At 33.4% G+C, this 16159-nt stretch overlaps 1 protein-coding gene across 17 annotated transcripts in view; it reads left to right on the top strand.

Moving 5' to 3' along the window:
- Positions 1-16159, top strand: part of SYNE2 (spectrin repeat containing nuclear envelope protein 2) — a 272956-nt gene that overhangs the window by 135289 nt on the left and 121508 nt on the right. For all 17 annotated transcript variants that reach the window (XM_036238293.1, XM_036238291.1, XM_036238296.1 and 14 more), the window contains 6 exons: positions 5347-5502; positions 6329-6594; positions 7598-9698; positions 11720-12042; positions 14230-14374; positions 15219-15437. In XM_036238293.1, coding sequence (XP_036094186.1) covers positions 5347-5502; positions 6329-6594; positions 7598-9698; positions 11720-12042; positions 14230-14374; positions 15219-15437 — 3210 coding nt within the window. The remainder of the gene's footprint in view (positions 1-5346; positions 5503-6328; positions 6595-7597; positions 9699-11719; positions 12043-14229; positions 14375-15218; positions 15438-16159) is intronic.

Genomic DNA, 16159 nt, shown 5'->3' on the forward strand with positions numbered 1-16159 from the left:
AGAGAGAATTTCTCTAAGAAAGTGACATTTGAACTGAGACTGGAATTAACAGAGCTCTGGACTGGGTGGTGGAAGCATTCTTGACAGAAAAAGAGCAATTTACTCTTGTGGTAGGAGAGAGCATGAGCAGTCAGGAACAAATAAGGCCACTGCACAGAAAGTGGAGGACTGCATGAGGCCTGAGAGGTAGGAGAAGCTGGCTGAGTAATGAGTGCCTTACAGGTCATGTTAACATTTTAGCCATTATGCTAAGACAAAGAGGCAGCCTCTGAGACTGTTGATCTGCCTTTCAGTTTTGTCTCTGATGGTGATGATACGGTATGCTTATGCTTAGAATTGTTTTTCACTGCTTTATATTGAAATGCTTTACAGAAGAAAGAAATATACCATCTAGAGCTTGTATGACACTGTCCCACTCTTGGTTAGTAGGTTACAAGTGATAGATTTGGGCTTCTCACTGTCACAGAATTATTACAGTCACCAGGCCATTGCCCTGAATGGGAAAAGAGATATTGAAGCTGTATGGACTTACTTCTTTGTGCTGATATATTTGCTAAGCTAGAAACAATGCTCAGTGGTTTAGAACTCATTGTTTTTAAATGTTAAAGTAAAATGTTTACTTTGCGAATTAAGGAACATAGAGATGAAACATCATAGTCCTGTCCTTTAGGAGAGTTGATGATATTCTTTCTCTTATGTCCTATTCCTTTGCAAATAGATCAAAATCTAAGGAAAGGTATGTGATTGAAAAAAAAGTAACATTAAAAAGAACAAATTTATTTATTTAAATTAGTTTCAAGTATACAGTACATTGGAGTTGGCAATATAATTTAACCAGGTTTTTGATAGAAGGGTAATTTTTCACTTGAAATTTATTTTTTACTTTAAAAATTCCATTTATGCTCAGAGGCTCAGTATGTACACTTATTATACTATTTAAAATTTATACTTTGTTTTATGTTTATGCTATTTTTAAAGAGAAATTTCAGGAGCCATGGGAAGGGACAGACTCAGGTGTCCAGGGGCTTCGAGTTCATCATGGTGCATGAGAGGCCATGCATTGGAATGGATCCTCCAGAACAGACACCTCTTGAAAAGTTTTTACCCAGGGAGAAAGGTAGACCAAAAAATCTCTATCCAGAGAAAGGACCAAGACCAGCTTGTTCTGACTACAGTTGGGAAGAAAAGGTCTCCCAAATCCTGTATCTCAAATAGCTTTAGAATCCAAACCTATACTATTTGCATTGTGGAGCAGTTCAAGTCCAGAAATTAACGTGAAAATCAGTCTCTGTATAGATCTGTCTGTCTATCTCCCTTCCTCCCTTTTTGGGGTACCTGGAAGAAGCCAGCAAATCCACACAGAGGGATCACTTTTACCAGTCAGGGCATAAGGATTCCCACAATGCAGTTAAAAAAAAAAAAAAGTCTGATAACTATGAGTTACTATAAATCAATCAATTCATAACACAGAGGCACATTCCACTACAGAGAAACATCCTCATCGCTACAAAGGGTGAAAGTGAGACAGTGTAGCAGTCTGAAGGATGTTATACAATAACATGTTTTAAATGAGTATGATATAAAAGAAGGATTTGAAATCATAAGGAAGGAATTAAGTACTTTGAAAAAAAGGGGAATATTTGAAAAAAAAAACGTATGAAATTTCAATAAGTAAAAGAATAATCATTGAAATTCAGATTACTCTGGCCAGATTAAGTAGCAAACTTGACTCAGCTTGAAGAGAGAGTTAGCTAGAACTGAGAAAATCGTGACTGAGAAAATTACCCATGATCCAACACAGAGCTATAAAACGATGGAAAATTGGAGATTTTAAGAAACCCAGCAGCTTTACTGAAATGGGCTAACACAATTCTGGTAAAAATTCTAGGAGGAGAGAATGAAGGAAAAGCAATGCTGAAAATTTTCCAGAATTAAGGAAAAATTTGAGACCTCAGGAAGTACAGAGAGTTTTAAACAGTTAAATAGAAACAAATTATTACACAAATACATTGTATTTAAGTAGTATATCACGAAAGCCAAAAAGTAGAATTTCAAAGGCAACCAAAGAAAAAAAAGAACAATTATGTTGATAACAGAGTTCTTAACACCGAAAGCCAGAAGACAATGTAATAGCATTTTCATGGGGCGGGGAGAAAAATTAACGTCATCAACCTACACTCTGATACTCAACTGAACTATCAATTTTTTTTTTCCTGATAAGACCATGTTTTAATTGCCCATGACAGATACCTTACATATTGGCTCAAAATTAATAGTCTGGCAAAGATTAAAGAAAAACAGATGAAAATGAGTTTTTGCTTCAGGCAAAAAATCAGAGTTAGAATTATTTTAAATTGTATCTTCAAAACTAGTACCCTTCACCATCTGTCTTTTATTCATTTTGCTGTGATACAACTAAAAAGGCCCATGAACTGTCACTTTTAGAGTGAGGCAAAATACGTACATTTTCGAAGATTGAATTTATCTTTCGTAAACCTTATGCAAAAATATGTTACGGGAAAACTTACATATGAAGGGAAAAAATTTAAAACCTTTGCAAGAAAATATAAGGACTGTTTCTGTGATCTCTGGGCATGGAAGACTTTCTTAAACAGGTTTTAAGAGCACAATCCAAAACAGGAAAAGATTGATGAATTTGGTAAACTTGACTACATTAAAACATTAAACTTTTGTTAAAAAAAAAAGCCACCCCATACACAGATACAAAGTTTAAAGACTACCTCTACTGGAAGATAATAATTTTAATGCATAAAACTGTTAGAAGGTTAGTATCCAGAATATGAAACGAACAGCCAAAATGTCATCTCAATTAAAAGACCGTGAAGAGAAGGTAAGACTCACGTGGCCAATAAAGATATGAAGAATAGCTTTGTCTTGTTACCAGTTAGGGAAATACCGTTAAAAATAATGTTATCAATTTCACACCCATTATATTGGCAGAAATTAAAATCTGTTAGCACCAAATGTGGGAGAGGATTAGGGAAAATACAAATTCTTTTACCATGCTAGTAGGTATAAAAATTGTAATTCAGTTTGGAGAACAAATCAATAACTATTGAGAATCAAAGGGAGCATATTCTGTCACTAGTAATTACAGTTCAAGGAAAATAGCCTAAAGAAACTCACACGTGTGCAAGAAGACCCACACAAAGTTATTTATCACAGCAACATCTATAATGAGAAAAATTGGAAAAATGTTATTGTTCATAGTAGCTGTCATGTTCATCCAGAAAGCAGAATAGTACACAAAGCTAAAATGACTGTACTTTTTATATCTGTCAACCTGGGTAAACCTCAGAACATACGACTGGGTGGGGAAAAGACATCTTATAAAACAATATATACATGATTCCAATTTTATAAGAATTAAAAATACATGAATACTCTATAAATACTAATGTATGTATTAACAAAGTATAAAACTTGTATGTGTGGATTTTAGTGGTTCTGGGAGAAAAAAGATGAAAAAGGGATAAGGGTTGGGCTTGAAAAAATTATATTTCTAATATGGAAAATGATATCACATATGTTTGTAGGTAATGAGTATCTGTCATAGTTTATTCTTTTAAGTATATTTGAAATAGCTTAATCTTTAAAATAAGCCTACAAAATCAAGATAAAATGTAGCCAAGGGTGACGAGCAAAGGATGACTGGTTATGAAAGAATCTTTCCAGGAGCCAATCAGGACCTTCAGTCTGTGTTCCAACCTCTCTGGCATGAGCAAAGGAATGTTACTTTTTAAATTTGAAATGTTCGTTTGAGGGATTCTGTTGGATATTCTACCAGCATAGGAACATGGCTTTTGGGGTTAGTAAACAAATGGCGTTTTGGGGTGATCTCAGGTTTTTCAGAATGCTCTCTCTGACCACTAAAGGCAGATTACAAATGGCACATGGCAAAGGTTGCTAGTTCTTAAGTCACTAGCCCATCAGGTAAGAGAGACCAAGAGCTGTGAATTCTTATTAAATTAGTAATGAGTAAAGTTTGCCTAGAATCTGGACCTTTAGCTTTTGTTCCTCATGTGGAGTTTGAGGATATTGTAAGTAACAGGAACTATCAGGTGGGAAAGAGGCTGGCGTCCACCTCACATCCTGTGGCTCATGGCAAAGAGCCCCTGTTGGCTATGACGCTTGTATTGTGGCAGCTGTCCTTTCCTCTCATAGCCTTCCCGGGTCTTTTCCCCTTACACTGCCCTCCATATAGATCTAACCATAACGAGTCGTCGAACTGGAGGAAATTTGCAAAATCATTTCAATTATTTGCATTATTTTTAGAGAAGTGATTTGTACTTAGTGCCAGCCACGTGTTTCAAAACCAGTAATAGCCAGCTGAAAATTTTTAATCACTTAGTATCAGTGAAGCTCCAGACAGAAGCTGTCTTATTTAAATAAACTTTTAATTTTAGAAAAGTTTCACATTGACAGAAAAGTTGCAGAGGTAGTGTGGAAAGTTCCCATGTATCCCTTACCTGATTTCCTGTACTGTTAACATCTTACATTACTATCTAGGTAGTATTTTTAAGACAACAAATTTAACCCTGTTTGGGAATATGGACGCATTTTATTCATAGACTTGATACCTCAAAGATTTTACTGACACGAAAGTATATAGCAGAATTAAATGGCATTTCATTTGTAAAATAACCTGGAAATAAAAACTAATATCTTAGCAAAATTATGGAAATCTTTTAAAATTACTGACATGACACCTGGTACATGCAAATGCTCAACAAATATTTGGTGAAAGAATGAGTAAAAGAATGCAGATGCTGTCTCTATGCTACCAAGAACCTCAAGTTTTTATAGCTTTCGGAAAAGATCAATTTTTTCTATATATAATCTGTTCTGCCTTACATAGGTTAAAATTCTTACTACAAACTGGTTAAGGCATAAATCATTCTTAATATCATGAAATCTTGGTGTTTTCTCCATTTATCCACTTATTATTTTAAACTATTAATAGATAACATTGAATGTTTATTATTTTCCCCGCCCTCAGCATTATGGTGAATACTAAGTATAAACTTTGAAACTTTTGTTTTCATCTTTTCTTTTTTTTTTGATTATGTAAATTATGCCTCTGTATATAATTGAACATTGCTAGATCCTATACTGTCTTATCAAAAAAGTTTAACTTTTCATGGAATATCAATATCGACATTAAATATTACATGGAAAAATTATTCTTGGTCATGTTCAAGTATACTTTTTTAAAAAAAGTCTTTAATCTGAATAAATAGACACTGCAGTGCTTTCAGCAAGAAAAATAGAAATTATTTATTTGAAAGGTAGACTATTCAGCAATTAATCTTTTTATGTTTTCAGAATTCAGCTGTGGAAATGGTTTTGTCAAAACAACTTTCTCTCAATGTTCAAGAAAACATGAAAAACACTGAAGATGAGCAGAAAGTCAATGAGCTGCAAAATCAACCTTTAGAATTAGATGTTGTGTTAAGAAATGAACAATTAAAAGAGATAGAGGTATGGAAACAAGAAAAACACTGACAACATGATTGCATCATTTATCTAAAGCAATACAATATATTTTAATTACCAGAAACTTGCTTGCACAGAGTGAAAAGTCTTATTTAACCTTTGCCTGATGATCAATTTGGTAACTATATAATTATGTACTCATCAGTAAGTTGTATAACTCTTTCCATTTAAAAAGTGGAGGAGTTTAATGAACATTAGTGTTCCTTCTTTTTCACAAAGTTCCTAAAAACTTACTTATTCAGTAACAAAATTTAGAGATTCTGACTTGTCATCATACCTTTTCTTAGTCATATGTATTCATCTGATTTTGACAAATTCCGTTTATTTTTTCTGATTATCAACATTATGGGGTACTCTGATTTTATACCTGTGTTTAGATAGCTGTGTTTATGTATTTATATACTTATAGCTATGTATAGTAATCTAAAAGTACAATACTTGGTCACGTTTTTAAAATGACCCCTACAGTTTTAACGAGGTTTACATAAAGTAAATGTGTATCTAAAACATGAAATGGGAGGTGTATATAAATAATAAAAATAAAAGAAATCTTCCTTTTTTACATTATAGAACCTTTTGACACAATAGGTTAATCTAATTGCTATTAAATGCTAGACCAATGGTGAGTTTTAGTCCAGATTTTAATATAATTCTAGTGAAAAAAATCTTTTAAATGTCAGGCCTTAAGTTTCTCTATGTACAAATGAAATATTTAAAACATCTTCTTGGGATAGAGTTCGAAAATGAATGAATGAATTAATAAGTGAATGAGTGAGTATTATACTTACTGATTTCCTTGCCTTGATTTTAGGAATTATATAGCCAATTGGAAGCAAAGAAGGCAGCCATTGTTTCAGTGGAACAAACTGAATATTTCAGCAAAACAGAAACAAGTGCCTTGGCTCTCCACAGTACAAGGAATTCATTGCAGCACTTGGACGATCTGCTTCAGGCACTTATTACTTTGAAGAAAAATAAAGAAAGCCAATATTGTCTCCTTAAAGATTTTCAGGAACACTTTGCTGCAGTTGAATCCTTGCTGAAAGCCTTGTTGACAGAAAAAGAAAGTCTGAAAGTGTAAGTGTAAAAGTTTAAGACTTGCATTCATTTTACTCAAGCACAAGTTCCCCTATCTTGGACAGGCCTAGGGTTTTAAGAGTTTATATTATAAAGGATATTATGATTTTAATACTGCAGTGTGGAAATTAATCCATATGGAAGCCATTGAAGAAAACTGTTGTTTTCAGGCAAGAAAATTATATTACTGGTATTAATTTTCCAATTAAATTGTACAAATCTAAAAAATTAATTTGTTAAACAGTGAATTCATACTCTAAATATCTGCAAAATAAGTTTAAGTTCTGTGGGATTCAATATTCTTTTCAACAAGAATTTATTCTAAACTATGGGGGTGGAGAGAAACATATATACAGTTGTTTAATATCAGCATAATTGGTTTGAATATTTTGGAACATATTTATTATATATATGTTGTAATGGTTCCTATTAAAATAGATGTACTCTTTTTGGCTTTGAAAAGGATGGTAAATTGTTATAGTCTTAGCATGTAAACATTTTCTCATTAAAAAGGTTTATTTTATATTTATGTTTAAATGGGGTTTACTTTCAGTAGTACTCTATGAGGAAACACTTTTGTATTCAAAAGATTAGCCTGATGATTATACCTTCTTAGTATATCATTATTATTGGAAAGAAGATAGCAAAGAAGCTGACTGTTGTAGTAATTTCTCTTAGTCCTAGACTAACCTTTGTGCAAGTATTTCAGAGGTCACAGAGTACTTTTATATATATTGTTCCTTTCATTCTTCACTCCTTTTCTGTGATTCTGAATTTTTATGATACTCATATTATAGGTGAGTTCTCTACAGTGTCACAAACTAATTGAAAACCATACTAAACAAGGTTCTGATTTTATTTTAAGGACACAGTGCTCTTATAGACAACTTAATCTTCTCTTCTATGAATTCAAAGCAGAATTCATTTCTTTTACTATTATCTATCTAACCTCGTGTTGTTATAAAATAAATATTAACAAGCTCCATTTTTCTTCTTTTTCCAGGGGGCCGCTGGACAATGCAACCTATCTGGCCAAAATTCAGAAATTCCTGGCATCAGTAGAAAAAGCAAGAGATTCTTTAAGCCAGATGAAAATTGAATGGGAAAATTTATCAAACTGTCTGACTGACATGGATAAGAAGTTGTTGGAAAGCCAGATTAGGCAACTTGAACGTGGGTGGGAACAAGTGGAACAGCTGGTTCAAAAGAAGTATTCTCAGCAAGTGGTGGAGCACGAGGAGTTTACATTTCTCATGAGTAAGATCCAAGACCTTGACATTTCTCTGCAGCAGCAGCAGCAGCAGCGTCTCCAGTTAAGGCTGAGCTCGCCAGCACAGGAAGGGACGCAAAGTATGGTTGCCTTGGTCACTGAACTGCAGACTATCAAGCATAGGTTGTCGGTCTTAAAGGGGCAAGCTGAACTCCAGATGAAGAGGATTTGGGGAGAAAAAGAAAAGAAGATCTTGGAAGATGCAATAAATAATTTGCAGACGCGATTGGAAGCGTTGGAGCCATTAAACGTAGAGGCGGAAACTCAGATCAAGAAGTGTGAAGTGCGAAACAAGGCGAAAGAGACAATCTTATGGGTCAAGAATCTTTTAGGTGAACTCGTTCCTACCATTTCCCTTCTCCCAGATGACATTCTTTCACAGATCAGAAAATGCAAAGTGATGCACGATGGCATCCTGGATAAGCAGCAGGTTGTGGAGTCGTTGGTTGAAGAGGTCAAAAATAACACCACTAACCTTACAGCACGTGAGAGTGAAGATTTAAATAATCTCCTACAGGACCTACAAAGTCAATGCCAAATGCTAGTTTTAAAATCGACTCAAAGGTCCCAGCTGTTAGAATTTAAATTGGAAGAAAGAAGCGAATTTGTTGCAGCAATTGAGAAGGTTCAGCTTTCACTCCAAGGAAGTGAAACATTGACAATTCCCAAAATGGGAACAACCTCCACAGAAGCTGAACTAGAACATCAGCATGTCACTTTGATGACTTCTCAGAAGGAATTGCAAGAAATTGAGAGCATAATCTCAATACATCTTCAGGAACTAACAAACATTTGTAAGGATCTAAATGTGTTTGAAAGATTATTTCTGGATAATCAATTGAAAAACCTTAAGACGAGAGCCAACAGAACACAAAGATTCATTCAGAATAAATGTAATGAAGTAGAACACAAGATAAATTTTTCCAGAAAATTCCATGAACAAACATCTGCGCTTCAGAAGGAACTTGATAACATGCAACACAATGAACTGCTGCTAAAGCAAGAAGTAAATCAGGATGTTAAAGAAGAGTTCTATAGTCTTAAAGACCGACTCACTGGTATTCAATCTAGCATCTTACAGATACTGAAACTTAAAGAAGTATTTGATGTTATAGGACTGAACTGGGATTGTTCCCAGCTTGACCAGTTACAGTCCCAAATATTTGAAAACGAAAAGGAACTCGAAGAAAAAATTAAGAAGTTGGACACATTTATGGTAGAATATGGCAAATATCAAGCATCACTAAGTAAATTGAGGGCAATGGATTTGCAAATTAAGAAAAGGGCTGAAGAAGTACTAACAGCCTCTGATACTTCACCAGAAAGCCGTCTACTCAGTGCTCAAATTTTGAATCAGAGAATTGAGAAAGCCATATGCTTATATCATGAGATAGTAAAGAAATTAAATGAAAATAAGGCCTTTGGTGACTTGTTCAAAGAGAAAGAAATACTGCAAATAAAGCCATATGAAGAAGAAAATGATAAGTTACACAAAGCTCTCCAAAACATAGCACTAGAATCCCAACCAAAAGAAATAGATGAAAAGAATTTTCAGGACAAACTAGATAATTCCTTACATGTATTGAACCAGATAAAATCTCAGTTACAACAGCCTTTACTTATAAATTTGAAAATTGAACATATTCAACGTGAAATGGATAATTGCGAAGCATTTCAAGAACAAGTTCAGGCAGAAATGTATAGCATTACAGCTGTAACTGTTACTGAGAAGCAAAGAGCAGAAAACTCTTCTGAAGCTAGTCATGTGGAGACAAAATTACGTGACATTGAAGATCTTTACATGCAGCTTAATACAAGCATCGATTTGCGCACAGTAAGTTTTTAAATTGGGTGGTTACATCTATTTTTATTTCAAAGATTTTATGTTTTGTTTCAATTAATATCGGCACTTCTCAAGAAGTTAAAGGTTCTGCAGGAAAATTCTCTTCAGAATAGCCATTTAAAAAATTGCAAAGGGTCAGTTCGTAATCCCAACTCATTCTACGTCTAAACATGGTACTAAAACTAAATGAAAGACCTAGTTTGGGAAAAGATGAGTTTTACGCCTTGTTTTTATACCCCTTGTAGCCTCTATTGAGCTTAGAACAAAGTTGTTTTTGTTTTTTAAAAATAGTACAGGGCACAATGGAAGAAATATGGTGTAGAGAAAGAACAGTGGGTAATAACTAACATTCACTTAGAACTTACAATGTCTAGGCACTGTGCTAAACACCTCACCTTTAATCATCTCAGCAACAGTGAGGCGAGTGCTATTATAGCCCCATTTTAAAAGAAGGAAATTGAAGCTCAGAAACATCAACAGTTTTCTCAGAATCTTGTAACAGTAACAGAACCAGGATTCAAGTTAAGATCTGTCTAATTTTAAAGCAGAGGTCATCAAATTAAGGCCTGTGGGCCAAGTCTGCCCATAGTGCCTGATTTTATAAACAAAGTTTTATTGGAATACAACCCTGCCCTATTCTTTTACAGATTGTATATGGCTGCTTCCTTATTACAATAAAAGGACTGAGTAGTTGTGATAGTCTGGGTGGCCCGCAAAGCCTAAAATATTTAGTCTGACCCTTTATAGGAAAAATTTGCTGACCTCTGTTGCAGAGTGACTCCAACCTATTTCTTCTTTTTCTGTAATTATAGGGCAGATATTAGGCAGCATTGGAAAACAGTGTTTAATATAATGCCTTTCACTGTGTTTTCAGAGTTGTCACATTAAATTTATAGGATGAGGAAATTAACTCCCTTTAATTCAAGGACTTATTAGATAATATATTTGCAATATTTTGATAGGTATAAATGCTATAGAAATGTGATATCATTCTACGAACCCTAATATGTTCTTTAAATTGACACTTCACAAATGTCGAGTTGAGTACTTCTCTACTTCATCTTCTCATTGAGGTATAATTGACACATAACATATTAGTTTCATGTGTACAACATAATGATTCTGTATTTGTATATATTTGTATATTTGCAAAATGATCAGAACAATAAGTCTAGTTAACATCTGTCACTATACACTTACAGAATTTTTTTCCCTATGATTAGAACTTTTAAGATCTAGTCTCTTAGCAACTTTCAAATATGAAGTACAGTGTTATTAACTATAGTTGCCATGTCATACATCACCATGACTTTTTATTTTATAACTGTAAGTTTGTAGCTTTTGACCCCCTTTACTCATTTTGCCCACTTCCACCCCTACCTCTGGCTATCAGCAATCCGTTCTCTGTATCTTTCTTTACTTGATTTTAATACAATTTCCAGAAGCAATGTACATAAATCTCAAAAATAACATGATTAGAATGGACTGCAAAGGACCTTTAACAGTTTCAGTGTACTTTACAGGAGATATTTATTTCAATTGTTTTTCATTTCAATGAGAAGACTGAGGTCTGGAGGCATTAAGTGATGTGCTCAAAACAAAATTAGTGGCAGAGCCATTAAATTAAAAACAGAAAAGGCCCTGGGGGTTTTGTTTGTTTCCTTTTTATCTTTTCCCAAAAATATTGATTAAGGCTGTATACATTAAATATATTGTTTTATTTAATTCATAGTCTAATACAGGAGTTCTAGAGCAGGAACATATATCATTAGACATGATTCATGAAATGTATTTTTGAATATAAATTAGATTTTCTAGCAAATCCAGAAATAGTTTTTCTTTATGCAAACAAAAACTTATTCATTTTAAAACACTAGTCAAACTAAAAGTATGAGATGCTAGTTTTCATAAGACTCAGAGGCGTATTATGAATGCACCACAAAAATGCATGAATGATAAAAATCCCAGAAGTTTGACAATTTTGTCACAGCTTTTAATCTCCTGTTCAACAGAATGTCTTGAATGATGCTTATGAAAATATGACACACTACAGTGAGGCCATCACCAGAGCGATGGGGCTCATCACTGCCCTTGAAGCCATTGTTGCATACCATAGGATAGACCTGGATAACCCAGAAAAATCACTGGAGATGCTTCGCTGGAAACGAGAGGAATTGGAATCCTCAATAGCAAACATCCAGGACCTCACAGAGAAATTGGGGAGCATAGCCAGCCCTGAGGCCAAACTGCAGCTTCAGTGTACTTTGCAGGAGATAGTTTCTAAGAACTCAGCCCTGACAGAGGCAGCCACAGTAAAGGAAGCTGAAATACAAAGGTAGGTACTTCTTTCCTAAGGTGATGCTTTAAGAACATAAAATATAGATTTATGCATAATTATAAATAACATTTATTTTTTCTTATTAGAAACACAGAAATAATGTTTATTTTTTCTTATTATTGAGTACATACAGTAGAATTTTTGTTTTTGTTTTTGTTTTTCCCTACTCTGGAATGTAAAGCTCTTTTTAATTATAATTGACAAACAATGTTATATTAGTTTCAGGTGTACAGCATAGCAATTTGACATTCACATAATTTACAAAGTGATCACCACAAGTCTAGTAATCATCTGTCACCATACAAAGTTATTGTGATATTATGGATTGTATTCCCTGTGCTATACATTACATCCCTGCGACTTATTTATAAGTTTGTACCTCTTAATTCCCTTCAAGCAGCATGTTAGCAAAAGTCTACATATAGTGTAAAGAATAGTGCTCAACAGCTTTGTACCCAAAGATTCAAAGGTAAACATTGTGAGATTTGAATTCCATTGTGTACTCATTCCTTCTCTTAGAAGTAATCATTATCCTAAATACTTTATGTGCTTTAGAAAATATTTTTACCATGTGTTTGTGTCCCATTTTCAAATGTATTTATTTTCTATGACTTTATTTTTTTCAAACTCATCATTATTCTGAGATTTATTTGTTTCTATCTATAATAAAATTCTGTCACCCAGCTATTGATAGACATTTTGGTTATTTCATAGTTTTTGCATTCACAATTCTGCTAAGAACATTTTTAAAGCAAGAGATTCCCTTGGGTGTATACCTAGGATTATGATTGCCAGGTCAAAAAGTATGCATGCCTTAATTTTTAATTTTCAAATGATTTTACCCATTTCTACTCAGACTAGAAGCATAGTAATGTTCCAATTGTCCCATATTCTCGCCAACACTTGATGTTGTGAGATTTAATTTTTGCTGGTCTTATGGGTGAGAAATAATATTTCATTATGGTTTTAATTTGCATCTCTATTACTGCTAATGAATTTGAGCCTCTTTAAAAATATTTATTTCATATTTCAATTCATATTTCTTCTTCTGAGTTCATTCATATTTCCTCTTCTGAAAAATACCTGTTCAAGCCTTTCCACAGTTTTTATTGGGTTGTCCATCTTTTTCTTCTTGATTTGTAGGAATTTATTTTATATTTTGGAGGTTGATCTTTTGTGGCTATATGTGTTACACATATCTTTACAAAGAGGTCTCCTAGTAAACATCTGCCCTGGGTGACTGTCCCCAGCATTCCAGGAGAAGGTCACATCACTAAGATTAAAACTCAAGATGTCCTCAAAATGAAAAACGGCTCCAGAGCTTATTTTATTTCAGTGTATTTCCACTTTTGCTTAGTTTGGGGCCTCTGAATATTCTTTAATTTTTTGCCAGCTTATTACTGTGTTTTAAGAGTTAAGAGAAATACTTGATACTGAATTTTTAATTGATTTTAGTGGGGGATTTAGGCTGTATCTGTTTTAAATACATAAGTTTATTCATACTATTTTTAAATATATCACATTATGCTGTATAAAAATATGCTGCCTTTTTATTTATAAAATGAACTCTTTTCCTTATTGTAACAGACTGTATAAGAATAATTGTAATTGCTATATATTTTATAAAATGGATTATTGTAATTTACTCAGCTGTCTTTTGTTTAAGTAATCATTATCCTAAATATTTTATGTGCTTTTAAAAATATTTATTATCCTAAATATTTTTTCATATATGAAGTGTTTCAATTTTGCCAATCAGTAGTCTGATAAATAAAAATATTGTACAAACGGTTTTATTAGTTTTAGGATAAATTCCTTATACTGTTTTAAGGATTAATTCCTTGAGTTAAATTGCAAAAGTTGAATTAATGAGTCAAAAGATATGAGCATTTTTAAGACTAACTGGTTTTCTACAAGAATGATATCAATTTACACCTCATTAGCAGTGTTAAAAATGCAGTTTTCCAATTAAGGTGTTTCAGACTAGTCTTATCTGCCTGTTAAACTTGGCAGTAAAGGTTTCTGCAGGGCCCTGTGAGGAGTAGTCAGTAAAACTGCATTGAAATACATTGAATAGCAAAAAGAATTGTACTCTGTTTTTATTGTGTTCAGAATTCATTCTGGGAATTTCAGAATTTATGCACTAAATAAAACTTAATATCGCTTTTTTTTCTAATTCACTAGGTGTCTCGAGAATTACAAATGCTATAGAACAATTAAAGAGAAAATTGGCAATAACCTCATCCAGATGGAAACAGTTCTCGGGATGTCCATGTCCCCATTGCCAGTGTCTTACAAAGAAGCTTTAGAATGCTTGGAACAGAGCAAGGTAATTGTATTTGCAAATCTCCAGTAAGACTGTGTGCAAAAAAAAAAAAAAAAAGGCAGGAAACAGGTGGAGGCAGCAGGGAATGGTGCTCTGTTATGGCCCACAGAACTCTTCATTCTGAATTGTACATTCAGACCAAAAAGCCAAGGGGGAAAGTGGAGCAGCGGTTCTGAGAGATGTGGTCAGTCGAGTTCACAGGGCCGTTTCTCCCCACCAGCGAGCAGTCCTATTGATCACTCTTTCTAAAGCTTTACCTTTCATATTATTTTGTTGGATGTTGCTGGATCAATGACAGAAAATTTAATGCAACTATCATAAGTGTTAAATTCTGATTTCTTCTTATACTCTATTACCAAGTAATAGTAATAAATTTTAGTTTTTGCTTATTTTCATCTGTTAGAGTCTATGGTACTATGTTATTAGAATTTGGAAGAGAACATTCTAAATCACCCGTGCTTAACATCCACCCCAGACAAACAACCTAAATAATATGTTGGTGGTTAATTCAGTAAATATTGTGCAAATCAACTACCTAGTAAAATATGAGACCTCGCAAAATTCATTTCTATGATATTTATCTTTGAAAACACATTCTTACTTGGAAAAATTCGTTTATAGATTATTATTTGTCCCCATAGTTTCAGATTTACGTGCAATACAATAATACATAGATAATTCTTATCTGTCTCAAATTGGCTTCCAAAGGACTCAAAAATGGGTCATATAATACTTGTGGATGATTTAAAATCGTTACTTGTTCAAGATTTAAAATAATTTATAATTTTCAGAAAAATTAATAGACATTATAGCCCTCCTGTTCTTTTTCTTTTTTTTTTTTTTTAAGGCCTTAGTGTCAAATCTTGTATCAACCAAAGAAGAATTAATGAAATTACGACAGTCCCTCAGATACCTGAGACCCAGGTGCACAGATAATAATGGCCTGTGTTTGCTCAGAACCGTGTCAGCTCTGTGGGAGAAATGGCTGAGTTTGCTGGAAGCTGCTGAAGAGTGGAAGATGTGGTGTGAAGAACTGAAGCAGGAGTGGAAATTTGTCAGTGAAGAAGTAAGTGCTTCATTTTCAACAATCAAACCACACAGTTTTCCTAACAAATGTCATTTAAGTTGTTTTATTACTTTTCCTTTTGTTTTTATGTAAAACAAGGCCTCAACCTCTATCATTGGTTTACATCACATATGTGTGACACACAAATATTTATAGAGGTCTGGTCCTCGTAAAATAATCTCCAAGAAATGATTCAAATTCTTTCATAATAGTGGAATTTTTGGTATCCGGTAATTCTTAAAAATAAGTGATTACTTTTTCTTTCACACTCTAAAATCTATATTGTGTAGACAAAGTAAAGTGCTCTTAAAAATGACTATCCCTGCCTGATACCGAAGGTTAGAATTAGTTTATGTTCATAACAACCAACTCCTTTGAAATTAACTATAATGGTTAGCTATAGAAATTAACTACAATTGTTAAGTGTGGACCTAAAAATATGTCTGTAGTTCTTTGTGAAAACCGTCTCAAAGAATTAATCACATAACATATCCATCACACATGTTAATTTAACCATGGTTCCCATATATTTAGAAAGAAAATTTAAAACAATATAAAATTATATTAAGGTATTCTTTAATCTTTCCAAAGGATCAGGTAAAATGAAGTACAAATCAGAATATTAGGTGAAAACCCTTCTCTTTTATTCTTCTCAAATTCTTGCTGAATTTACTTAAGAGAAATAAAATGAATCAATACTTCATTAGAGGTAGAGCTCATGC

Source organism: Rousettus aegyptiacus, unplaced genomic scaffold, assembly GCF_014176215.1.
Source record: "Rousettus aegyptiacus isolate mRouAeg1 unplaced genomic scaffold, mRouAeg1.p scaffold_m13_p_3, whole genome shotgun sequence".
In the NCBI taxonomy this organism is placed as follows: Eukaryota; Metazoa; Chordata; class Mammalia; order Chiroptera; family Pteropodidae; genus Rousettus; species Rousettus aegyptiacus.